The sequence below is a fragment of the Acanthaster planci genome, linkage group LG07, assembly GCF_054643075.1.
Source record: "Acanthaster planci isolate LZ-2023a linkage group LG07, COTS_SCS, whole genome shotgun sequence".
In the NCBI taxonomy this organism is placed as follows: Eukaryota; Metazoa; Echinodermata; class Asteroidea; order Valvatida; family Acanthasteridae; genus Acanthaster; species Acanthaster planci.
The window spans coordinates 18,236,587-18,264,458 of record NC_141783.1 but is presented as its reverse complement, the minus strand read 5'-3'; the positions used below and the strand labels follow the sequence as shown (position 1 = coordinate 18,264,458).

The 27,872-nt window shown below is 41.6% G+C and overlaps 2 protein-coding genes across 3 annotated transcripts in view; one reads left to right on the top strand and one right to left on the bottom strand.

The window, feature by feature from the left end:
* exoc7 (exocyst complex component 7) overlaps positions 1-7,445 on the top strand; it is a 56,264-nt gene extending 48,819 nt beyond the window's left edge. For both annotated transcript variants that reach the window (XM_022236696.2, XM_022236695.2), the window contains one exon: positions 13-7,445. The gene's annotated coding sequence lies outside the window, so the exon portion shown is untranslated. The remainder of the gene's footprint in view (positions 1-12) is intronic.
* Positions 3,951-27,872, bottom strand: LOC110980226 (uncharacterized). The gene is made up of 3 exons (XM_022236697.2): positions 27,595-27,872; positions 13,483-13,792; positions 3,951-11,907 (listed from the first exon to the last, which is right to left on the bottom strand). The coding sequence occupies exons 1-3, from the start codon at positions 27,620-27,622 to the stop codon at positions 11,706-11,708; spliced, it is 540 nt and encodes a 179-aa protein (XP_022092389.2). The 5' UTR covers positions 27,623-27,872; the 3' UTR covers positions 3,951-11,705.

Sequence of the window (27,872 nt, the reverse complement as noted above, 5' to 3'; positions counted from 1 at the left end):
ATTTCTCTTCAGAGACTGTCCCAGATGGTAAGGCATGGAATGAGGAGCGCATATCAACAACTGCAAACAGATCCTGGCATATGAAGGCAAGTCTGTTGCTATTCTTCCCCCCCCCCCGTTTTTTTGTCAGGCCGACTGCCTGATCTCCCTCGTCAGTAGACCATTTTTCCTCCTCATACCTTGGCTGGTCTGTTGCCATGACAACCTTTGCCTTCAGACTGCAGACTGCTGTTATCCTTGGGGGAGGTGGGTAAAGAGCATCAGCATTTCTCCAAGAAGTCGCTCCCCTCCCCCCCTCCTGTTTTGGCCGTTTCTGGCCGAGCTGATGTAAGTTTAATCTGATTTCTTAGCCTTGTTATTGTTGTTTGGGATGCAAGCCGTCAGGTGTAAAGACACAGGCTGTAAACATTGAGGTTGGTTTGAAGCGGTTAGTTTTTGTGGAATTTTTTTTCCGCATGTTTAACCCACAAAATATTTCATGAAGAATCGAAGCCACCATTTTTGGCAGTGATTAGGGACCGACTTTTACTATTTTATGGTAATTTCAGTGCTGGGATGTGCCTGTATAAGCAAACAAATTTCAAGGCTATTGATAGATTTTCCCAAATGTATCCCAGATTTGGCACCTTGTAGTTATGTCAGTTGGCCTACAGTTTTGCTTCACACAGAAACATTGGTTGAACTGTTGAATTTACCAAACCTCTGCATTGCTGGCAACAAACGTCTGTATCTTAATACATCATATAATGTACAGTGTATGCTGTATTGACATATTGTAAGATGTGTTCTGATTATATTGTTTAAGGAGTACATGTGTTGTGTGTATTGAGCTGCAGCATATACATGTACGTACACTTATTAAGAGTGACTTTTATTACTGTTGCCTGTATTGTATTGCCTCTCTCTGGCTGTGAATTTGCAACCGCTGGGCACTGATAAAGTTTGGCCTATTTTTGTCAAATTAAAATATTGAAAACATAGATACTGGAGTGCTATCCTTAACTTGCCATGGGCACACAACACTATTTATTTAGGAGCCCTGGTTTGGAAATTTCCAAGGAGAAAACAGACGCTTGATTTCATCAATTGAGTGAACTCCTTTGAAGCATGCAGCCTATCAAGTTAATGTCTGCCCATGGCTTTCCATTTCACACTTGACAGAGGTGCGAATTTGGCGCAATTTGAGACAAGCCCCCACTTGTCAACCTGGAGATAGTTTGGCACATTTGCATGCACGACTGCCGACCGATTCTCGCGTTTGTTTACAGCTCCGTAATTGCTTCACGCCACATTGGTCAGCGAGCAAGATCCGCAGCGGTCCGCTGGGCTTGAAATGCAGAACACATGAATGTAAAGCTGTTGAAATGCGGGATGTACAGTAGGTGTCAGCGGGAAAATAAGTTTGGGGGACAGTTGGACAGTAATACCTGGATTGGCGTGAACATACGCCTATCTGTACACGGCTTAGTTGATCACACGTGGGGATGATAACGGGTTTTATGAAGGAATGAATGTGGTTTAAGCAACCAGGCCAAACTCGCGAAGGCTGGATATTGATATGGGCATGGATCTGCTGGCCTAGCTGTGAATAAATGGACTAACTGGGGTTCCCACTTAAGCAAAGACTGAAATATTACAGAAAATTCTTCCAGGTATTTTGGGGGTCAAATTGAGACCAGATGATGATGAAGTGTGTGCCATCTCTGGCTAGGCATGGGCAACTCGGCATTTGAATCTAACAGAATCAATTCCACACACTGACTCCACGTTTTCGTTTTCTGTTTAAGAAATCCAAGGGTTTTTACTCTCTGTAACTGTTTCATCTGTTGGCCAACCGGACCAGGAGTCATATCTTGACCACTGGTCCTCGTCATGTATTTCTTTCGTTATGCAGTGACTAACACATTTAAAATAATATGCACACCAATTTATCACTTGACCACGCCCATTTATATCAACTTTAATCTCAAGATACTGTTCAACTTTTCCTGCTGTCTCCTGTAATTCTGAAATCAGAACTTTTAAGCACTGAATAGAATCGAGAAAATTAGAGACTAAAGGTCTGTCTCAGCCTGAGCTTCAGTCTTGGATGGGTTCAGTACCAGCGACTCAGACTCGGTCCAAGTCATCATGGTCTCATCTACACCTCCGGTTGGCGGCTCCAAGAATCTCTTCCTAACTGCCTGACTCGTGCATTGGCTTGCAGTGGTTCAGAGCTCTCTTTACAAGGGGCTATGCAGCATCACCACCCACTGTTCTGTCACGTCTGGTGCAGTGCCTTGTGTTTCAGCTGCTTTACCCTGCTGTAACCTCGTTGGGCATCCATTGACCTGGCGGGGGTAATGAGGGTTAAAGTAATCAGTACATAGACTTTTAGTCGTGAGGTACTGGTATGATTTCCGCAGTATTTATTCCGTGCAGACAAAAATGGCCTCTGTGCTTATATGTGATTTTAGACACGCATTTATCCGGTAGCCATCGTGGAGGGCTGTCCATATCCGCTTGATAAGGCTTGGAGTTATTGCTCTCACCGCATGTACCACCAAACAGGCTCTCTCAGGGCAAAAGGTCCGTGGTTAATGTTTGGTCAACTTCTAAGTCGAGGAAGCAAGCAACAGTCTTTTTCGGTGAATCAATTAGGTAAATCCTGAATTTCTCAGTAGTTTTTTTTGTCAGTGAGAATCAGATTGTTGTTAAAGTGGACTTAACAGTGAATGTTGACATGAAATGCAAGCGATTTCAAAATGACTTTGACTGTCGGTGCATGCAACTTTCCACCAGTGAAAACCCTAGGGGTATGATAATACAGAGACAGTGAGCCAGTTCTGTATTCCGACAGCGCGGCATGCCTAAAAAGGTCATTCGCACGCACATGCTAGGTCTGCCCAATCAGTGCAGCCCTGACTGGACTCATGCTCGTGCTTTGTTCCCGAATCAGTGTTGTAGTCGAGACTACTTAAGACCTTCACAAGAGCAGCACGAGACCTCCAGTCTTGATTCAAGCCACAAGCTATTCAAATGAACTGCAACGAAAGCATTCCTTTGTCATTGTTCACCCTGTTACTTGTGACTGGTCTTGTGTCTGGTCTTGTTTCTGGTCTTGTGCCTGGTCTCGTGATGATCTCCACGACAACACTGTCCCGAATGTCCTCGCTTTTTTGAGTACTTACCAAACTGACTTATTCTGACGAAGGAGGGGGAATTATTAATCTTGCGTGGAGGGTTCTGTTTATTTTCCATCAACCACACAAAAACATCGCATTCATTTGTTGTAAACTTGGTGAGAGTCCATAGGCAATTCATCTGTTGCCAAACATCACCGGGTCTAAACCGCGTCATTGGGAATGGGCGAGATTAACCAGGCAAGAAACGTTCATCTCAACAGCCCCAAAACAAATTCACAAACTTAATTGCAGTTCACCTTGCAAATGAGAGTACAGAACACGACAGTCCATACAAAGAGAATCTCTCTATGACGTCAAAGTCATAATTAAATCCAGGCAATGCTTAATTTTCTCTTCCAGGAAAAAACACGCGGCCATATTGATTGAGGTTGAAGTGTTAACGAAGTTGTTTTGTATTCAGGTAATTGATGTACTATAGGTTAGCTAGCTGGTACCTCACAAATGAATTTCAACATATGAAAACCTCATAAGGATTTTTCATTTTTTTTTCCTGGGGATTGAAGTGGTTTACGAGAAATTTCAAAATGACGATTGGTGGAAATTACAGGGTAGGGTTGGAGTGTCACAGGGCATCGTTAAACTATACATATATTACAGCCATGATGAAGGCCCTTCCCAACACTTGAAATTGTAACCTGTTTGTTTTATTTTACATTAGCTTGTTCTTTCCTTTGCTTTTGGTTTAATGATCTGACCTTACAAGTAGCCATTTGGGTTTCATCTATTTCACTGCTATGAAAAGAGACTGACAGTCTGACACAGGCATTTTTGATATCTACCCAGTCGACTGCTCTTTATTGAAACTTCCAACATTCAAACGGACAAATTTAACGAGCAAATCAATGAAAAAGAAGAAAAACAAAGGCCAAAAAAGGATGAATTCCTGATAATTTGCCGCTGATTAAAATTTCTTATTAGAAAAAGGAGCACCATTGCTTCAAGGTTTCAATGATTTCTGATTATTAGATGTTTAAATATGACAATGCATTTTACAGTGTGATAGATACAGTTGCAATGCATTTCATGTGAGGTTTAATCGACCATGAGAAATACGTTGTCTTGAGATTGAATGACAGATTTTTGGGTTTTCAAAGTAGATCAATCTTTGTGTTTGTCCAACATATCATGGGAAAAGGTTTTGCAGTTAGTGTAAGGCATTTCTAGTCTGATACATTTTGGGGCATATTTTGCCTTCTGAAAGGAAGCCTTCACTTTCACAATCACTGTGTTCTCAAGTTAAAAGCCAAAAAATGCTTTAAAGCCTAGTCATGGAAGGAGACATTGTCGAAAAACCATTTCCAAAACACTGAGTATCATTCAATTGCCCTTAGGATCATCCATTTTATGCAAATCAACAAGAAAGAATTCAGAAATCTGTGACACTGATTTTCCACAAAAATTTCAATCCTTCAAAGTTATAGCTAACACCAATATCATACTTTACAGCACTTTTAACAGTCACAGAAGTTAATTTTGTTCCAGAATTCAAAATAATGTACCGCCACATTTTGACTATAATTGAATACATTACATATATTACTGCACACCAAACCACAATATTTCATAAATTAATTGTAACAAAAAGGTTTAGTAAAAATTGCACATGAACACCACAACAGTCAAGAACACCTCCAAATTAAAAATACCAAAACTATCAACATGTGACCGTATTTATCTTTTTCCTTCATGTAACTTTTCAGGGCAGTTGACTATTTACAAGCATGTGTGTACATGAAGTTGTTATCGTTAGAAAATCATGCCCTGGAGTTACACAAGCCAACTGGGACAGAAGTCAAATCATTAAACATGGGCCCTTGTTTGTCCCAAATTGCTTATCTGCCCCTCCCCCCTCGCTTAGCTGTCAGTTCTTGTAAAGTTAACCCATTCAGGCCCTTTGCTGGGACTTGCACGTACATGTACCTTTTGAAAGAATTCCCCCCCCCATCCAAATTTAATTCTGACATGGGGAGAATTGCTTCATGGATCACTGGCTTCTGTCCGGGCTTGCTGTGAGAATAGAAATCTCTGATATTCTTTTTTTTTATTCACGACTGACTAGTTTTTCAACCATTCCATACATCAAAATCAATGTAACATTTGATGACTTCTTGTGCAAAGCTTTAAAGGTATGATGATAACACATTTTGGGAATGGACAGTCTCAAAAACCAAGCCATGTTAATTTAATTTGGTTAATATCAAGCACTTGAATTTGCTTATTTAGGCCTATATCCAATTAATGGACCAAATGCTTTGGTCTGTCATCTTCACAGTATTTGAATATATTTACATTTGTACAAGGTTTTTCTCCTACATTTTTGCTCAAAATTTAAAATAAAACTTCCAATGTGAAACAGAAGGCCTGCCTTCTCTATAAATACCACTTTTAATTATTTAATGCAAAGATTACTTGTTGAGACCTTTCAGTGTCTCACCACAAACGAGCTTAAACAGAGTTTGAGAAAACAAAACATTTGAAGTCGATGAAGAGATGCATAGTCCTGTATTACGGCTTTACTAGGATTTCCAACAAGTTGTAGATAAATATTTTTCTACATCTTCCCCTACAAATTGAAAATACTTTGCAAGGAAGTTCTTAAGTACCACACTCATTGCCAAATTACGAATAACAAATCTTACACTCTTTACGTTTCAATAGCATCATTCACTTTTGTAATAAATTATGCATACAAAAATAAAACAGACAATCTCCTGTTCATAAAACATTTCCAATCTACATGTGTTTTCCCTGGTTAGTGCCAGTGGCTGAACAATTTTCAAAGGGGGGGGGCAGTTTTTAGACCATCAGGCATCAGCCATTAATAGGTCGATCCATTAAGCCCCACCTCATTTTAATATGGGCCCTGCAAAAACTGGAGGGGGGAATTCCCTCCCCCCGTTGAAAAAATGGGGGGGGGCCACTGCCCCCTTCCGCCGCCAGTGGTTAGTGCTCTGTATGGCATAGCATATCAGAGATTTTCTGAAGCACTACAACCCCCATGTATATTACCGCCTTAACTTCAATTTTCACAAGATGTGAGTCTTGAGATGCATGATGAGATCTGAAGAGCACAAGCTTGTCTGTGTTCTCCCGCCCCCACTTCACATATAGACCAACTTGGGCCAAGCTGCAGTGTGCACATCATTAACTATGAATGCCCGACACACTGTGCAGATTGATGGTACAGCATGAGGCCCTGTCTGAATTACGACGGCTTTGGCTGGGAATAACAAGTATTCTTATGGAAGCCGCCAAGAAGTCGCAACAACCACTTCTCATAGACTCGCATGTTAGTTACGCCGCATCCAATTAATTAAAAACGGCTTAACTGCCTGTTGACTGTTATTCTGAATGGCTGGCTCAGTACATCTACTTTTTTTTTTGAGGAGGGCTTCAAGAGGTTACAGTGAGTAAGCCAGAAACCTTGATATTGACAATTTCTGAAACGTTGGCTTAAGTGATGACTCCATTGGTGGCTTTAGCCATGCTGTCACTGTCATTTTATGACAGTGACATTTATTTTCAGCCTTCTGTATTTGAGTGAAGTCAAAGACAGGGTCTTTGTTTGCACAGAGTGGATGTCGCCAAGCTTACAAGGATTTTAACTCTGAATCCTCAAACCATTTAAAATCCAGGCCAGTGGACACAGCAGAATGATGGGGTAAAGTGCATGTGTAGTGACTTTCACAGACCATTTGTAGAAGTCACTTACGATGATCATTAATCCTAAAGTGAGCCATAAAATGTTAGCCAGGGATTTGGCCATTTGGCAAAAATCAGTGGCTGATACAAATAATGTTTTTCTCTACAAAGCCAGAGGAGGTAATACAGTGGCTTTGTGGCGAGAGCAGACTTGAAAGGTAAGATTAATTACAGATGGATTAATTAATGTGTACTCAACTCCTGTCCACAAAATTCTGTAATGGAGCCATACATATGCAGCTTACTGCAGGTCAGAGTATATCAGTTAATATGAATTTCTATTGTTAAATGAAATGCTCAATGATTGTAATGCCAGGTTGCATGTGTACAGTTCACTGATAAAAATGGCCATGCCTTAGTATGTTTATTATTTGAAAGATGCATTTTACAGTTGTTGTACCCAATGATGGTTATTGTATTTGTCAAATATGGAAATTGTCAGTTCATCTTTAACAGTGCACAGTAGGATATACATGTAATTTGGGGAATTTTGTTGTCAAAACATCATGACCAAAAACTTGCCAATAAAAAAATTGCAAGAAGCAAGGAGGGAAAAAATATATATCTCACGTCTCATGCTGTATTGTTTTAACAGTGTTCAGTTTCCCTGACCTACATCTATGTAGTTCAGTTTTCCCCAATTCAAAATTGAATCTGATACAGCAGCTAGCTAGCATTTGTATTTTGATCGCGATAACACCCATCTCCCCCCCTCCAATACCTTGTGAGACAAGTCCCAGTGGCATTATCAGATGACTTCCTATAAGGTTAATTGCCATTCAAACAAGGTTCTGCAAAACACTTGACATATGAAGTCTTCTTAACGAGCTTTGTGTGCCTGTGCAGAGATGAGAATGTTTTTTACAAGCCATGAAAGAGACTTAAGTCCCCTAATTTCGTCTTGCAATTTAAGAAGTGGACCATTTGCAGGATTCAGAAAAACTTGACACTCATCACTCATAAGTTGTCAACTGCAGAACTGTGTTTTTTATTTTGTTTATATTTTTCTTTTTAAAAAAATCCTTTCACCTTTATGCAACATTTTAAAAAACAGAAAATGCAACATTTCTGACCTCAAAATAAGGGGATCCACTTTTTCCATCTTAGCAAAATCATCTTCAAGGGCAAAGAGAGATTCTGCTGAGATATAACATCAGGTCTGCAACGTTCAAACTCCTTTTTAGGAGAGTAATTTTAAAGGTGACTATGCCAATGAGAGAAGCCATCCTTACGTTCGTCGCGAAAGACGGCGAGTACGTTATTACTAAGCCCCATTTCTCATAAAACGTATATGACGTAAGCGTGACCCTTACTCAGTGCTGTAGAGATCATGTTGTGGAATACATCATTGAAAGCACGGACCCCAAACTGTCAGACCTTCGTAAAAGATCTATTAACTGTCATTTTCTCATGACAAGGCCTGCTCCTTTTATGTACAGCCTGATCTTAGTAATAAAGTCAGGCCACCTTCTTTATGCCAGGTAATCTTTATTTTTTGCCAGTCAGTCTCGTCTATCCGTCCGTCTATCCGTCTGTCAGATGTCTGAGAGCTGTAATTTCTCTGTATTTTTTGTGCTTTTCTTATATGCTGTCGGCCGTTAATATATTTCTAGAACTGCACTCACAATGCACACAGTCAAGGCAGGTAGGTAGTTTGAATAAGTGAGATATATGAATTTTCAAATCAAAGATGAGATCTTAATTGAGTACATCACCACATTTCAAAATACAGGTACAATTGTTACTTTAGAAAAACTTCTTGAGAGAATCCACAATTGTGGGGCAAAATGTTGGCCTCAAGCGCAAACAGTTATTTGAATACATGTACATGTATTTATCAAGCCTGCCGAACAAATAGCACAGCATTGCTGTTCATGTTTTTTATCAGTTGCAGTCCCAGCTGGTTACCGCCATATTGCACAATTACTGTCACGGCAACGGTTCCCTCTGTACATAATAATGATACCAAGCTACACAGAACTAGCAAAGCAAGACCCAATAGACCTTTCACAACGAATCCATGCTTGATTAAGTTCCCTGAATCTATCTAATGCAATGTAATCTGTCAAATGGGTGGCACCAGACTTCTGGGCTTCATGCCTCACTCTCATTTTTTTTTAATGTTGCTTGAAAACATTTTGATGTAATAAATCACATATTAAATTATTCATCAGTATAAATGAAATTAATCTGTACTGAATTTTTTTCACCACTTTAAAAATTTATTCTGGGGTTCCATAATTATAAAAAGTTAAACCTTGCTTTCAATTCAGTATGGCCTAAGTTCGTTGATTTAGGTCAATTATACATTGGGCAAAGTTCTCTGAACTGCTGTCAAACGCACTGAGTTCATGCTCTGTGCTTCTTTTTATGGGAATATGTAAAAAGTGATTGACTCTGTTTCGCTACTCTGTTTTGCTTGCAAGATTTGACCATCCATCTTCTGTGTGAATTATACATCTTACTTAGCCTACCACAGCCCCTGTTGTTTAACATCTCATTTATCAAATGCATTCTTTGAAGTGTTATGGAAGTTGTAGCCAAGTGAGGGTTAATAAGTCTTGGAGAATTCTGAAAGGCTTGCAGGCACTGGAACACTTTTTAAGCATCTCAGTTTGAAATGAATTTACTCAATCCAGACTGCCCCTCTCTGCTCTGACGGTTGTACATGGTTTCACGACCTTTGATCTTAAGTGTGAGGAGGTAGCTGGACTTGGCTCTGCCTCTGCCTTGGCAATTAGTAGGCTGTGGGGCACCCAGATAATGGTCCTCATTGTCTGCTTGGCTAATTGCCCTTTTAAATCTATTGCCAGCAACCAATTTCATGGAATTGCTCAGCCAAGAACTGCCAAACTTGATTAGACAATTGCTCCTCTGTGATTGTGAAGTTTCTTTAATCTAATAGGATTGCTGACGCACACAACGTTGCTCAGTAAATTTATGAGCTAAGAGAGAAATCTCCAGAGGGACCAGTTAATGGCAATAGGCCCATGCATAACATGACATTTTTCCTGGAAACCAGCGTGTGTATATTTGCTGTTTGTATTTTCTGCTTAGTGTGATGCTAAGCTCACCAACTCCACAGACTACCTGATATGCCCATAAAAAAAGGTTTAGTAAGCTGAAAATGCTTAGTACATGGATACAAAGTTTTTAAGTCGAATAAATAAATCCGCCCCACATCAAAACTAGGCTATAGACAAACATTACAGACACTTCAATCTCATCCTTAAATTGGCGGTTTAGTATTCCTCTTAGTCGGGGAGTTTATTTTGGTTTTGGCTTCCCATAATTATGGCATAAAAACTTGAATAGAGAAAGTCATGTGGTTGATGTTTGATGGCCATATCTGGAAAGTATTATTTTCATGCCATGGACTACAATTTAGCACCTGCTAAAGAATTGCACATGGTGCTTCTGGAACCGGTTAAGTTGGCCTTGACTGTAGTGTAGAGCTAGGAACACATACAGCTAGTTGGCTTCAAGTTCCACTTATCCACACAGCTGAACAAGATACATGTACATGTACATACACAGGAGTAATATGGCTGCTCTCATACCTGCAGGCAGCCCGGGAGGGTGGTTGTTATGTAGAGACCTGACAGTAGGTATAACGTTCCTCAAAGGAAAAGAGATTCCTTTTTGCCATTTCCTCAATTTTCATCCAGTATGACTTGTCACATTCATCACATTAATTCATGATGTAAAAGCTGTATTAACTGCATATCAATGGGGGGGGGACTTTAGTAAAGTCATTCCTCGCCGGCTCATTGGGGAACATTTAGTACCAAATAACAGTCTGTTAAGCCAAAACCCAATCATACTCGACCAAGTTGGCATTTGGAGACATGGGGACTTTGTCCACTTTTCGAATCTACTTTGCACACAGCTTTGAGGAAGTAACTTCGAAAGTGTCTGAGCCAAGATTGAATCTGTTGTCATTGTTGTGTACATGCAGATCTGCTCCTGTGATTATTGGAGTCCGCAGAAGTTGATTAAACTCTGTTTCTAAAATAGCTTGAATTCACTAAATTGTTTGTTTTTTGGGGGGAGGGAGGGGTTCTCTTTTGTTTTTGTTGACTCCCAAAGTTACTCACAACACATTTCTTTTAAACAATTTCTCACATCAAAACAAAACCATCAGCGCAATAATGCATTCAGGAATTTCTTAAACTCAACCTGATATAAAAAAAAAATGACTTCATCTCACACTACACAAGTTTTCCGGAAAACGTGAAGTTTTAAAAGCAATCTGCTGAACGAATAGGCCTTAATGGGCTCTAGGTGAGTGAAAAATGTTTGAGATTAATTTGGTGAGATCCGTTGCTGACACATACAGGAAGAGGTGGTATGGCATTTGTTGCGCACTGTGCAATTGCATCCACAGAATCTGGCGTTCCGAGAACATAAGACGCCCTGCCAATGAGCCCCTCCAATTGCTTCACCAATATCGTTACAACTGCCCAGAATATTTGTTACCTTGGCAACGACTGCCTCTAGAGCAAATTTCCCCCAGCAGCAGTGACACATTCCAGGCATGGTGACGGAGACATGATGTATGTCTTGCAAGATGTGGGTGACACATAAAGCTCCGATGTGTCTAGTCTCATGTATCTTAATGATGAAGCGGCTCTCATATCCCTGATGTGGGCTGCAATCCATCATTTTCGCTCAACGCAAACATCCTGCTCTGTCTCGCTGATGATGACTTGACACGTCGGCCATCACTTTGCACATGAGAGTGAGACTCTCCCCTCGATGTATTTGTCAAGTCTCTTGCACTTGTTTTGTATTTATCCACATTCCACATTTAGTCCTTCATTTGTCAGTCTTCTTTCCCGAGAACTTCTTCTTGGTGCTCGTAAGTTCCACAGTCTGGGGCTTGAGTAACAGGTCATGCTGGTGCTTGTTCTTCTTGTGTTCTTCTTTGGGGGCCTTTGCCCGTTGACCTTTGACACGCTGGTTGTGCCGCTGCCGGTTGGTGTCGTCATTTGCCGTAGAGCCAGGTTGTTCTCTCTCACTGCGGATGTTGGAATGCGGAAAGCCAAGGCTTTAGGAAAATACTTAACTTGAAAAGAAGTGAAATCACTGCTGAACCTAGTGACCAGAGATTACAGTGCACTTCATCAAGAAAGTCTTGGAAATCCTGCAAATGATCTGGGTGACTCAGTCACAATATGCAATGTACCAGAATATCATTCAAAAACCTGTTTATTTGCATTAGAATTATACCACATTGGCATTACAATTATAGAAGGGACCTTCCTCCAGGACTCTGACATTTGCCCAAATTCATCCAAATGTAAAATGTTTTGTTAGACGTGTCATATCCTCTAGACTCATTCATATCATTGTATCTTTATCAATACCTTACTGGAAAAGACCTAAATGCCCAATGGCATCCCATATAGCAATTTGTAGGAAATGGCAGAAAAATCCCAAGTTTAGATTTCAATCTTGAGAATGTTTCAATGTGTGCTCATTAAGCCACATTCTAATAACCTTTAATGTAGAAACCGAAGTTGATGGTCATTAATCTAGCTAATATTTTTCCTCACCAGCCTGATCATATCGTAATTGATGCAAGTGTCCAAATAAACGTCAAGTATGATACGAAACTCTTTATAGCTTTGTTTAGCATAAGAAAAATGACCGTCAATGAAGTGTCACACTTCAGCAGCCAAGAAGATCGGTCAACTGTGTGCCTCTGTCGTTGGTAAATAAGAACGTGATGAAAGACTACACACAGCAGGAACGTTGCTTTTATGAAAAGCCATCTTTTGTGTTTCATCGAAGACATTTATTCACAGATGAAACTAATTGGTAAGGCTTTTTCTCAACACCATAGACTAGTAGTATATTTCACCTTCGGTCGAATCGACCTTCATCGCTGAATGTAAAAAGCGGCTCCCGCTTTTCAGAGAGTCGATTAAAATTTCCTGTACATTGGAAGCAATTTTCGTATCAAACATTTACACATCAGACCTTGACCAGCCATTGTACTTTTATGTGAGCTCTGGATGCCATTAGGAGAGGTTTTAATCAGTGAGTATAATTAATACTAGGGCCTATCAGAGCTTACGCATTTTATTCACAGTGGAGGAAAGCTTAAGCCGCCTGCCAATGCAATGTCGGAAAATTAAACAAACTACCCACAACACTTCGCGAAAAAATGTAAAAGCCCGTGTCTGAATCAGAGTGGCTCCGGCTTTACGCGTATCTCACAGACGCGTGTCGTTTGTAGCCGTAGCCTTGTAATTCGGACGCGGACACATTTTGTCGTCAACAACTGACCTGCTGATAAACAGGAGTGTCAGAATTCAGCTTTTTAGCTGGTTTCATTTGTGTGTGTGTGTGTGAAGATGTTATCCCTGAATTCCAGCTATTTTGTACACCTGGTCTGTACAAATTAAAGTATGTGAACTTTTTTACATTTCAGCTTTTTGCTAATTTTTTTCAGCGTTAATTTTAAGTGGCCACTAACACCCCTAGATAAAAAAGGCGGGAAAAGTTTGAATAGGAAATGTATGCTGCAGTGTTAACCCGCCTGATCGACGACCAAGTTCGTCGTTGCATCAGAATGAAAATGACTTACTCATCGGCGTCGTCGAACACCACACCGCACGCAGGGCAGGCCGGGCTGTGGTTTATCTTGCAACACAAGAGTCCGGAAGTACGGTTTCCGTTGACGATGCCGGACCGGCAGACGGGGCACAGTCCCCCGGCCACGGGCCGGTCAGTGCACAGTCCCAGCGCGCTGGGAGCCACGATGGCGGCCGGAGCAGTGAAGGAGCGCATGATGGTGGGGGCGTAGGTTGGTCGTTGGGCCTGGCAGCGCCCGTCACACGATAGGCGAAGCCGAGAGTCCCTCTGAGCCCGGTCGAGCTGGTTCAGGTAAGGTGTCCCTGTGAGAGGAAGAGAATGAAACGGTTGCATAACTTCTACTTGGTGAAATGCAAGAGGAAAGTTCTCAAAATTGAGCCCATTCCCAAATTGTTGCACTGTCTCCCACCTTTGAAACTCAGGTCATCCAGAAACCTGTTCCAAACGTCCCATAAACCTCACGCTCAAAATCAAAGCAGCGGATGGAGTGTAACAAATATTACATTTATTTCCAAGGGTGGATTTGCGCTGGGGAGATGTTAATTAATTTTAGATTTTTGCCCTGCCCGACGTGTAGGCCTAGGGAAAAAAACACAAGGGTACTAGGATGGGGCTCGAACCCACGACTTCCTGCTTACTAGTGCAGACGTCTTAACCACTCGATCACCGAGCTTACCGGTGTCGTCTGGCTGGTTCGAGTCAGATGTAGCAGCAGGTACTGCGAACAACTATTTCCAAGGATTGCACCGCGGAGATGTTAATTTTAGATTTTTGCCCTGCCTGGCTCGAACCAGCCGACGCCGGCAGGCTCGGTGGTCGAGTGGTTAAGATATCTGCACCAGTAAGCAGGAAGTCGTGGGTTCGAGTCCCACCCAAGTACGCTTGTGTTTTTTTTCACATGCCCTCGGGGGCAAACACTGAGTATGCAGTGTTATAATACACGTCGGGAAAGGCAAAAATCTAAAATTAAAAATTACATTCATTCAAGACATTCGAGCCTTTGGCTCGACCAAGTTGTAGTTTATGTCTTCATTGTTCAGTGCATTTGAACATAAATGTATGACATTTGCACTATGTAAATGAATGAATTATTATTATTATAAATGTAAATGTTTGTTTATTTCCCATGTAAACGTTTTAACAAGCGCTTCATACTTGGTGCTTTCTGGAAAAAAATTACAAACATAGGATGGAACTCGAAGACGAGTTCCTGGATGGGCCATCTGCGTTCACGAGTAAGCAGAAGGTCGTGAGTTCGAGTCACATTTGCACAAGTTTTTTCCTTATAAATTCTCTGAAAGCATTTGGCATAAAGTATTCATTGAAATGCGTCAGCGAAGGGCACAACCAAATATTTCCCCAGGAAGAGATTCCTTCAGCAGTAGAGCTTGTTTTTTTATCGTGTCGAAACCTTGTAACGAAGCTAATATGTTGCCACCCTTCCTTTGTTTCTTTTTATCATCACGTTATTAGTTCAACTGCATTCAAGATATGCACGTGGTATTTTTCCTTAAAATGTACCATATTCCACAATTCAAGAGTTTACTCAGTTACCCAGATGCATATTTTGTTACTTCGTCGCTGTTAAAAATGGAAGTAATTGGTCATGGATAATAATTTAGATGGTTTTGTGTAATATGGGACAAAATAGCGCACAGACATAAGTAGGTCATAAATAGAAGTCTTTATCCAGTCTCGCGGGACTTGCCTAGCTCAGTTCCCATGCAGCATTTTCGATGTTAGCTGAAACTCTACCTGTATCAAATACAACCGAGATATTAGCGATATCGTAGAGCTTGTTGGTGAATTACTTGCAGCAGCGAAATGTCACGTTGATGAACTAATTGACCGCTTGTAGGCAGCACCGCTCCGTTTCGAGACAAGGCTTTACCGATGCGGTAAGTTGCTCCGGGCCTTAATCTTGTTCCGCGAAAGGTCGTTTCGTCATCGTCGAAGTTCTAAATGTCATTTTAATCGAAATATTTAAAATTTGTGCGTCAGCGTTAAAGAACTGTTCTTTTAGTTTTACTGCCTGAGGCACAAGCTTGGAATGAAACTTTAATTGTTGATCTGTATTTTGATGTTTGTTAATGGAAACCTGGTGTCTATTCACCACGTTAAAATCCTTACACCACCTCCTTTGTTTCGTATCGTCAACATTAACGCAGAAAATTGGCGACCTTCGGCGGCATAAGGCTGGTACACACACGATCAGGGCCAATTGATCTAGAATGTACCACTAGTTGTAAACGCACCCAGCCTTGCACGCAGCAGAAATTAAACCGGGGAGGGAAATCGTGACAAATTGGGATGGAATTGCGAGGGTCGGCACAGGATTGAAGTCGATTGGATAGAGGCCGTCCCGGCGTTTCCGAACAAAACAACGTCGACGGTCCCTCGCCAACATCTACTTAGGCCCTAGATGGCGAATGAGAAGCAATACAAAATGGAAAGGGTTAATATTTAATGCAAAAACTGTGGTGTTAAAAACAACATTTTTGTGTTATTAGATGACCACATAGAATTGTGTTCCTTTAACACCGTTGGTGTTACTTTACACACCTACAAGTGTTATAATGCACTGGAGGGTTTAGAAGTAACACCAGCAGTGTTTAAGTAACAATAATAATTTTAACCCCGGCAAAGAAAACATTTTTTTTTAGAAACGTTCCATTTTGGCAGTTCGTCTGTCCGTTGGTTCTAGGCTTTAGTGCACTGCTAAATGCTCTTGTTACGTAAACTTAATTTCAGTATTGACTCTGAAGGTCTAATTCAATATCTTAAATACAAAAGAACACTGCCAATATGCAATTTTTACTGATGCGCTTATCACTGACAGTGCCACGTCAAGCCGATTAAATATTCCTTTAATATAGACTGGGAGTCGTACTGAGAGATAATTGACCGATAAAATTCCACAAAGAGCACTGGGGTCGGTTAGTATGTTAATTGTATAGGCATATGCAAGGGCGTCGATCCGTTTTGAAAAGTGTGTGGGGGGCATCGCCCTGATCAGAACAAATGCGCGCACGAAGCGCAAAGTCCTGAGTAGCGTGGGGTCTGGGCCCACAGAAGGGCCCCGGAAATTTTGGGAGTATGCATGTAGATGCTCTGTGGTGTGGTTTGAGACAATTCTGACTACTTTAGCCAGTTTTTCTAAACAAATGCTCTTGGAAGGGATACATTTTCATGTATACACACGCGTCGAGAGAAAAATCAAATCAGTTTCGACTTGGCGTTAAGTCTGGTAAAAATGCAACCCAGGTACAAAGTCAAGTTTGCTCTTGATAAATGCCATCAAAGATACAAATCACCTTTCGACTATCAGTGCCTTCAGTGATGTTAGACAAATGCGTGCATGTCAACGTGAACCTTATCATTACTCAAATTATTCATTTTGCTTGGAGGGTCGGATTCCCACTTCCAAGATCTGTGCCCGCTAGTCGACGTATGTTGAACCACGAAACAGGTCACAAAACGAAATCATTATCGTCAGAGAATGAGTTGACAGGCCGGCCGTTTTCTGTATTCGAACCAGCTTTGTTTCACTGCCATTTCATCATAGTGTGGCATCAGAATTGGATTTGGAAGGCCATGCATATAGTGCAATGCATCCTGATTCGTATGAGTATGCCTCGCACTGTGTCTGGTTTTATATTGCGGAGAGCGTGAAGTGTACAGTAAATTTATATGAACGGCTTATCAAAGCGAAATTCACAGATAACGGTCGTCTGTCTTTCCCTTTGCTATTAAAGTGGCCTATTTCATTTTGCCAGTTTGAGAATCAAACGTTCGAGTGACTCTAGTGGCCTGAAATTTTAAATGTCGGTCAAGTTTAGAAGGCCTTTTTGAGTACTCGGCATCGACTGGCGCTGTTGTATGCTTAGTGAATAATGAGGAAACAACGACATATGTTATTCAGTTTAAGAGATGGGTGCTGTACACTTCAACATCTTTGCCCAATGCCCCCTGCTTTGAACAAAAAAGGAAGACATTGAAAGAAACAATCCCCTTTAAATCATTATGTATGCTCACTATTTTGCTTGCGTTGTATGTGGCCTATCAGAGGAACAAGGCTTTTGAAATTTGAACGTATCATCTTTTTTTTAAAAGTCTGAACACTACAGGACTCAATTTCATGGCACTGCTAAGCACGTGATTTTACGCACACAGAATAATATTAAAATACTTTTTTACTTGCAGGTTGCATTGGAACTGCAAATTATTGCCAGAAAATTTTATTGCGATGAGAATGTTGCTATACGTAGTTTGTATGGACACTTTATTAAATAATTTATGCAAATTGTTTTTTTTACACAAATAGTAAAGGCCCATGACATAAGTAGCGCCTGAACAAATTCCATACAGATGTTGACTATTATACATTTGACTTTATAATGTAATTAAAAATCAGACCTGTGAGTATTATACGCCTCGTCAAGTATATGAAGCAAAATAGAAATTGATGCACAGTTAATCTCCAGAAATCTTTTAAACGATCATTCTCTTTCAGTACTTTGTTTTGTGCTCTGCACGTTGTATAAAGAAGACCAAAACTAGACCGAATCGTTCCCCACGGACCTTTGTATAGTCATTCGTATTTAAATCCACTTCATCCACACAAAAGAGTTTTAAGCACACAAAGTATTGTCCCTAGCGAAATGAGAGGATAACAGTGGGTGGTATGAATAAAACTAGCAAATGCTATGGGGTTCAAGCAAACAACAAAAGCACTTACTGAGAAGTAAAAGCAGTAAGAATAAGCAAATGCTTGGATTTGTAGGAATAAAAAGTTTTTTTAACTATTCAGCATCTACTAGTGGCTGACTAAAGAGCCGAATTGTTTTGCACAATAGGGCTTCCATTGTCTGCACGTACAGTGCAGAACGGTGCTGTATCTTGAGACCTCAGCATGACAGATAAGCACGATGGCAGTAATTTTGATCGCAAAAACCTTGATGAAGAAAATTGCTCTGCCAATCTCAAATCGGTACAGCTGCCTGCATCTGGTTTCTTGAGATTCCCTCCGAAAGGCATGCAGCTTTTCCTTTCGAATGACATTCATGAACGCTGCCATTTTGAACATTAGTAAATGCTCCTCGTTTTCAAGCTTGCCCTGACCCAGTCTTGAAAAATGTCAAGTAAATACTCCAATTCTGTAGAACTTACTCATTTTTATTCACACAAAATGAAACAACTGCTTATTGTCAAGCACAAGTTTAAAGAGCAAAAAATAAATACTTTTACTCTTTGGCAATTGCTTCATTATTATTCATACAAACACGAGAAAACTTCAAAAATGGTAGTAAAAGCAAATGCTACTTTTTATTCATACGACCCAATGCGAGCGATTCACAATAGCACGCCATCAAGAGTTTGCAACACGTTGGCCAATCATACGCGCGAAATTTGTCGACCCTTTCTAAACGCGCATTGGGTCGACAAATTTCGCGCACTGTGATTGGCCAACGCGTTGTGAAACTACCGTATTGAGCCAGTTCAGTATTCCAACAGCGCATGCCTAATCTTAAGCGCGTCATTCGCACACGCGATTGTATGCCCTATCCGGTTCGGAAAGTGTGACATCACTTCAGTTTAAACATTGATCTCCATGAGTTTGAACTACGCCCACTGCACATGCACTGTACATAGAGTTACATGCACTGATCGCCGTTTACAATGTACTGTACATGGAACCATGGAACCGGCAGTTAGCGCTCAACTTCAGCGATCGTCCAATGGAAGCCTGCAAATCGTGGCGCGTACGCCTTTGTGACGAAGTCACTTACGAACCGGATATCAAGGCACCCAAGCACGGACTCACGCACACTTTGTTCCCGACCAAACTGGCTCATTTTGCAACATGCCCTCAACATAAAACAGGTCAATTAGGCCCCAAAAGTCTCCGGTTTCTGGTCAGGGGGCTGACCTCACCTTGTTTCCCTACAAATAATGTATGAACAACGCGCGATGTCCATCGCCACTGCGTTGGGTACGTACCGCAACACAGACATGGACTGGCCCCTGTTTAAAAGCGTTTTAAGCTTGTAGATATACACGGGACAAAAGACTACCTCGTTTGTCTGGTTCCCAAATGTAAATGTATAATACATAAATGACGTCATCTGAAAAAAGAGTACCCGACTAAATGTATGGGCGCTTATTGGGACGCTATGGCCGTTTTCCAATACTCAACTTCGTCTCCGCCTCAGGCTTAGGTAAGCGTTTAATTTAAATTGGATTACTGTAATTTTTGGCTCTCTTGCATCTTATTTGATGTTTTGTGGCACTATTAGCGTAATTACTGCGCTTACAGCTTCAAAGGCAGCTAGCTAAAAAACAGTTGAAGCCTGAGACGGAGCCGAAGTTGAGTATTGGAAAACAGCCTATATTACTCAGCCGTACTCCATCTAAAACACGTTTAAATTATGAAGTAGCAGGATTCCAATCGATTAAGCAAGTTTGGCAGCATTTGGACATCGTATTATACCATATGAAAAACTTTTTTATTTTTGCCGACGCGTAGGTCCACGGTGACACGCTCGCTGACCAGAAACTGGAGACTTTTTTTGGGCCTGAGTGGCACTAGTGAGAAATTATTTAGAGAAAATTCAGCGACTTTTCAATTCACAATTGTTCGATTATAAGCTTTATACTACCTATACGAAAATGTTCAGATATTCTAAAATTGGCATAAATTAATTGTTGGGACTAAAGACGAAGTTTTTGATGTGCCTTGGTTTTTTAAAAATCAAGCAGATAATTTTCCTACGGAAAAGCGTTTCATTTCCAAATATTTCAGTGAGTATATACTGCTTAATTTACAGGCGCATCGAATCGGCGTGCTCAGTGATTACCTCTTACATTTTGATTAAACACGGCGACATTTCAAAAGCCACTTTCCTCGGTGACCTTTTCTTCGAACCTACCGCCGTAGGGGACGGCAGCAATGCCCCTCCCACTGCCACTGTGGTTCTATCGACTCGAACCCCGCCAGTCTAACATTGTTACATCAGGCAGGTGAAGGGCAAGACAGCTCATAATGCCCGAGGGGCCTGTCCGAAGCTATCAACGCGTTCATGATTCAGTGCAGAGAAAATAGCATGGGAGACAGTACTGCAAACCTCGAAGAACATTAATGAAAGAAACACACAATTGTAGATTCGTAGAAAGCGTATTGGTGTTGACCAGCCTGTTTTCTTTATTCGGTTTGCCGACTTTCCGAAGTCGGTGTATGTTTTTATTCTCAGTTTGCGCGAACGTTACTCATCGATTGCTGGATACTTCGGACGAAATTGCCTGCCGCCATGAGGGTATTTTTGGAGCCAAACAAATCGAGGCTTGGAAGAAGGAAAGCGTCGCCCGGAGTTTCTTGTCATAGGAAGAAATCTTCTTCTGGCATTTTGAAAGAAGAAATTGTCTTCGTTATGGTTGTACTTATAAAAAATATGTAGCTTCATATGGAAGGAATATGGTTTTTAGATCAAGGATAATCAGTCCCTTGGGGTAGGGAGCGATGGCTTTTCCGTACCCAGCACCCTACGCAAATGGGCGCCCAGGGCGAGGGGAGGGGATTTTTTTCTTTCTTTTTTTCAAAACGACGGTCCAATTTTCTGTTTGAACCTTAAAAGAGTTCTCACTGCCCATCCCCCCCAAAAGGTGGCGGAGGCTGGTAGTGCCGTTTCGTCAGTTTAAAGCGGTAAGCCAACATATCTCCAGCCCCAGCCCCCGCTGGGGTCGTCATCGTCCGATTGCAGTGGAACCTCCCAAGCGCCACTTGCGTCCGGTAGATCACTGACCCGTTTCACCCATCATATTGCATTCGAAGTGTTTGCCAAGTACCACGAAACTTCCAGAAAGATGTAACGGACGATGATCCGAAGGTGTTGGATGTAGGGAAACCTTTCCGATATACTGGTGAGATTGAGGTTAGGGAACAACCGTCAGTGTTTGAGCATGATTAAATACGTCTTCTTTACTTCCTCATTCGAGTGTCGCTATAACCACAAAAATAAGGACCATGGGGGGCTTTCCCTCCATCGTGAAATAAATACCCTCTACTTTAGAGCTTTCTTCAGCTGACGAATAATTTCACAGGCAGCCACATTTCTTGTCCTGTTTCCACCACAGAGTTAATGGAACCGTTCAATCTTCCATTGGTAATCTAGGTCTATAAGGTCTGTGGCCTATCTTTTCAATTGAGAGTGGTCGATTCATTCTGTCCAGCGGCAGACTCGGCCATTTCATCCTTTGATTAATAAGGGACATTCTCGTTGAAAATAATCCTGTTGCTACGTTTCTGCTTGTCTCAGTGTGGTAGTCAGGTTACACCCCTCGGTATTGGGTGGAGTACTTTGGTGGTCACTCGTGAGTGTTAATTGGACTGTCATTCTCCTAATCTCTGAGTCAAGGAATTTGAGATCAATTTGTGATATTGGAACTAGTGGCGTAACTACGGGAGGCACGGGGACACATGCCCAGCTGGGGGTGTCCATTTCCCACGTGCCCCCGTTGAAATATTGAAAGCTGAGCATAATACAAGCGCCGTTCCTTGATCTTTGTTTCCCCTTTAAACCTCCGGGCTCACTCCAGTTACTCCACTGCGCGGAATCAGAAGATATATTGATAGAATAAAGACCATGCACGCCCCTTCTGATCAAGAATAGAAGGTACCACGCCTCTTCTGTGTCTTTTGTTCTTATCGGAAGAGGATAGATGGTCCAACTGCGGCATGGTATATGACGAGTCACTCACAGAGTGGCCAATAACAAGCTGACATTGGAAGCGAAGCTCTAATGCACTATTTTCCAAGGCAATGGAGAGCAACGATCCATTACCACAGAAATGCATCGATGATACCAGTGGGGAGCTTAATAACCATAGTTTATGATAAAACCACGATTTTAAATAAATGTTTATTATGCTAATAACTTTTTCCGATATGTCCTTTGTTTGATGGTTACCTTTGAGAGAAACCTGCATATTGTGGTGACAATAGCCGGAGTTCTCCTCGAAAAAAGACTTCTGGCGAGGCCATCGCAACTTGGATTTAGACCTAGCACAGAGTGCACGAGGAAGATTGAGTGGAGACTACACATCCCCATCCTCTTAAATTTGGGTTTGGTTCGGCTGAGTATTATTAGTCTCCCTTCAATTCGCTCGAGGGCTTCGATACCCATTACCGCTCAGGTTAAAATGGCCTGGATAAAATGCAGCTTGTGAGCGTATGGTAATCTCGTGTTCGAAGAACCGGAACCGGGTTAATGAAGCTGATAACGTCCATTTGGAGAGAATGGATGGCCTATTTCACTGGCCCGGTAGAGCAGGAAGTTTTGCTTCAGAAATTAACGCGCTGAGCGAAATTGGCATGGAAAGTCATAAGCCTTGCACTTATGGTGTATTTTAGTTACTGCCCAATTTCGGCAAACAGCAGTGCACTTTGGCTTGTTAAAAGCTAAGCTCGTCAACTAACTATTCCAACTCCATACGATATTTTCCCAGCATGTGGAAATACTGGAGGAGAGGGCTGAGATATCAAAAATTAATCGTTTCCATTTTAACAAAAAGACGTGGGCAAAATTTTCGTCCCGTTTAGAATCAGTTTCAAAATTTAGGGCCTAAGTCATGTACAGGTAAAGACAGTGTTATGTTCGATTATTCTTAACATAGCGCTTATGACAATCTACATGTATTGTCATAAGTTCCGATTTCGCGTTTATGATTCATTTCCACCGTCGCAACCCTGCGTTTGTAACCCACTGTGTGCGTCCTGATATGCTTACATCGGCGTCAAAATTTTGCTCTTAATTTGTTCAGGCCGTTGCATTCTGCCATTCTGGTCCCCCCCCCGGCTAATCCACTGGTAGGATACTTTAAGCTGAATGGGTGTCTGCTAAATGTCACTGGGAATGACAACAGAAAATAAGGTGAGGGGGGAAAGCAAAATATTTCCGGGCTCCTTGTTTTCCTCATCCCGAGCAAGCTTCCAGTGACGGAGTTCAAGTTTTTTGTCATTTGCCGTCACGATTCCATTGTGGAACACAGAAAATTGAAATGTCAGGAGCCGTCGGCGGGTATTTTCAGTTGTCATGTGTTAATTAAAGGGACAACGGACCTTGCACGCAGGAGTACATTGCTGCTGAACCAGATGGGAAAATGCGGAGAGGTTTCTGAACGCAAACTTGGGATGATGGAATAGATCATTAAAGCAGTCTCAGTAAACCAAATATCCCAGACAACAGCGAAAACACCTGCCAAATTTGACTTGACAATGAATATTCAACGTCTTGACAAGTATATTTTACAAATTAACGATTAAGGAACTCTTCTATCTTAAATGATTTTTGGTTATCCTGTTTATGCCGTCTGTGTTCACAAACAGGGCGTTTGACATTTTCCCGAAAAGAAGATATGTTTTGACAACTCGGTTTTTAACAAGAACAAAATATGAAACAAAAAAATGTCAAGCCGACGAAATTAGCTCAGTTGCTTGTCATTTCCGAGAATTTCTCCAAAGGGAGCCATTCAATAATGTTTGTCAACGAAGTATACTTATGTTTGGTGAAGCACATACCTTTTTCTTTGAGACTGTACTTCTCCATTTTGCAAAAAAGGTATAGTGTCGATGCATAAGCTGCTAACTGACGCGCAGATCCTTGTCTTTTGATTGGTGGAGCTGATATCTCGTGAAATTCATTATTGCTACCATTCACGGCGGGGCTAAAAAAAACTCCCACTCACCCATGGGATGTATCATACAATACCAGCATAAATCCCTGTCATGTGATTGGTGGCTCGATGGTCACGTCGTTGAGTTATTCGTTCTATTCAATGGTGCCCGTTTAATAGATTTCATTTCATGTATTTATCTCGTTCTTCGTAAGAAAGAGGGGAAAATGTCTGGACGGGAACCGTGTCTAACATTGTGCGGTAATGCAGTGGGCGGCGCTTCGGATACAATCTGTTTCACAAACTGGTGGACGTTAATTCTCGAGGACCGTTTCTAACAGAGGAGGAAATAGGAACAACCCTTGAAGGAGATGCTGACGTTGCTGACACAAAGGAACAAATTAAATTTGCCGCCGAACGACTAGACAAATTTGTAAGACAGACAGGAACATCTGTTGAGGCATTACCGGTTACTGATTCACGGCTATATAGACGACTGTTCTTATAGCGATTTAACACAGGACTGGGAAGGGGGAAAGGCACGTTTATGCCCTCCAATTTTTTGCTGGTATTGTATTTTAAAAAAATGATGAATGTTTTCACATTCGTGCAGTGGCAAGAACAATAATTTCATTCGGTGACAGGAGAAAATATTCCATTCCAATCGGCTTTGCGTGGTGGAATGGAACATTGCATCTGCCACCTCATGAAGTTCTTACCACTGCACTCATAAATATTCATTACATGTATATGACATCATGATTTTCAAGAATCAGCAATAAATGGGAGTGCTAATGAACGCCAGTAATTGCATGCATAAAAAAGTTTTTTTCAGCACAGTATCTGAACTCTTGTATTTTTTTCCACTTGGCATTCTTGCGTGTTAATTTTTGAACGCGCGAAAATTACATACACCAGTGAAGATTACACGGTTGTCCGTTGACCGTCACTTTTTCAAAAGCCGGACTATTTTTGTCCTGACCTGTGAGCTAATGAACACACAGTAGCTAATTTGAACAGTGTTGAACATTTCTGGAAATGTGCATATGCACAAAATACAGAGCGGTCTATCAAAGGTAGTATTTCCATTCTGTTCACCCCACCCCAGAAACCAACATGATTTATCTGTAATCGTTTTATTCGTTATTGTCCAATTAAGCGGAACTTATCGCAGCAGTGTCTCTATGCTTCCTTAAACCTGTTCATGATCACACTTTATCTCATACCATCAATTAAATACTTAGAAATATATTTTGTCTTTCTTTTATTTTTTCCTTGGTCCTAGTCGCCTTTGTGACGGGTAATGATATTCCTAACGAATAATACACAGCATACAACCCAGGCTGCATTAAACCTTTTAACGGTATTTGTTGTTCATGACCAGTGCGCTTAACTGTGTTATTTTACGGTGCCGCGTTTGCTGGGAAGGCCTGTGAGTTTGACGGTTGCCAGGCAGCGGTTTGTTCTTATTAATCCGTGGTCGAGCAATGTTCGCAAAAAGTGGTAGTTGGCACTGTTAACCTTAATCCTTTTGTCTGAAAGTTAGGCTTATATACGTTAGCACAAAGAAGTACAAGGTTCCTTTTTTTCCTGTACCTGAGATAAAACCATTGAAATTGGTCAAGGATTCCACATGAGTGGGTCCCTTGCCAACAACCCCATCCCAAACAAACGCTACGGCTGGAAGAAATACGACTTTAGCGGATCCGGAGAAAAGTTGCTCTGAACACAGCGCGAAGCATCGCATGATCAGTAGTAATCAGTGTCTTGCAGTCAACCCCGAGGAATTATGACATGTGACGAGTTACCGAGTGGGACGTACAGGTGGGTGGAATGGCGGGTGTGACGTCCGTGTCGTTTATTGCCCGTCTTCTCGCTGATTTGTTCTGCACCTGTGCTGGGGTGCGTTCCCCAAGGTGCTGTAACTTGTCAATTAGGCCGACATAGCCGCATTAGAGATAACTCACCGCGACAGGCAATTATGCATGTACATGTATATTGCTTCGGTACAGGCCACCTCGTGGGGGCGGAGCCATGAGTTCTCCCGGGGGGATGTAGATGCAAAAATACACTTCATAATGGCCAATGGAAAATAATGATAAGGATGACAATCCCAGGAATGTAGAACAAGCGTTGTTAGTGTCATGAGGTTCTCAGTCATTTTGTTAGGGTTTTTCCCTGCGTGGGAGTGGCATCACACGCTCCCCCACGCATGCAAAATCCCCGGGTACCCGGCGCATCCGTCGTTCCGTTTTAATTAATGAGCGCAAAATGCTTACAATGCATCGTGTACAGCAACAGACAAAAAAGACAAATTCTGCAGATTGATTAGGCCCTTACTCGACACTGTAATTTCAAAACATATCAGAAAAAGAGTACACCCACGGAATTTCACTCTTTTTTCAGTCCGACGTTCAAATGGAGCTTCTATAAAAATGATTTGCCTTTGGGAATAAGGTCGTTATTTCATAGTTTTGCGGGTAACGCTGGCCCCAGATTAAGAGCTACCTGCAGGAAGTCTAATTGAACAATTATTTTCAAAAATATGGATCCATTCTCAGCACACACGCTACCAGCGCGGCTATGTACGAAAGTCATGTAATCAATTGTCTCGTAGGAGGAATTTTACTCCCACCCCAATATTTGCAGAGAACAAAATGACTTCAACTATATCAATGGCACCTGTCATTTTGTCTCTAAAACTACGTTGAATTGAACCTATCGCCCCCAGCAGTAAAAGTGGGTTTTTTTTATAAACAGTGGGCCTAACGTTACTTATGATGTTCGAACAAGGAGAGCGTATAGAACAACCCATATCGCATTAGTAAATATTTTCATTGTTTAAAATGTTTAAAAGCATCGGATTTTCACCGTCTGGCTGCATGTGACGGTACAGCTAGCGGGAGGGATAGGAGATAGCTTTTAACGACCAGGCATTTTTCTTCCTGTCATATTTTATCTTTGTGCAAAATTCGCTTTTCCGTACCGATGGTGCGTAATAGTAGCCATCAACAACCTATGTGTCCTTCAGTGCCGATGAATTATTATGGATAATTATTATGCATGGCTACTGGCGGCACGCGTAGCTTTTCCCCATGTATTATTGGTTGAACCAGTCGCCGAGAAAATGTAAGGGAAAAAACGAGGTTTTTTTAAACAAACACTGAGGGAGAACCATCATTTTCACCCGAGTAGTTTTAGACCCAGTTATGGCAAGTTTATCATTCAACCATCGCGTTCACGTAGTAGTGCGAAGACATTCAAGGGTACATATCTCGTTGAAATGGAAAAAATATATATCCATGACAGCGAACACAGCTCAGTGTATCCAAGCTCATACAATGATAAAGCAACAGTTAGTTTCTGAAAACCGTAAACCCAGCAGTAAAAAATTTCGATGTCGAATTCAACAAACAAAGTCTCAGGCAATACTCACGCCTTGGCCAGTTGAAAAGTAGCGTCATGTCGTCGCCTAGGATGGTCTAAATCCTGAGCAGAGAACGGCTGGGCGGTATGCCGGGGGATCAAAGACAGTCTGTATGACGGCAGGCCGGGGAGGAATGCTCGCTACGCTCTCTACACTGCTACAGTGGTTGGACTGCTACTTCGGGGAAGGGTAGGTGAGAATGTGTGCGAGAGGAGTGTGTGTGCATGAATACAGCTGCACCTACCCAGCATAATAGTCATGGCCAGTACATGGGAGGCAGCAGAAAG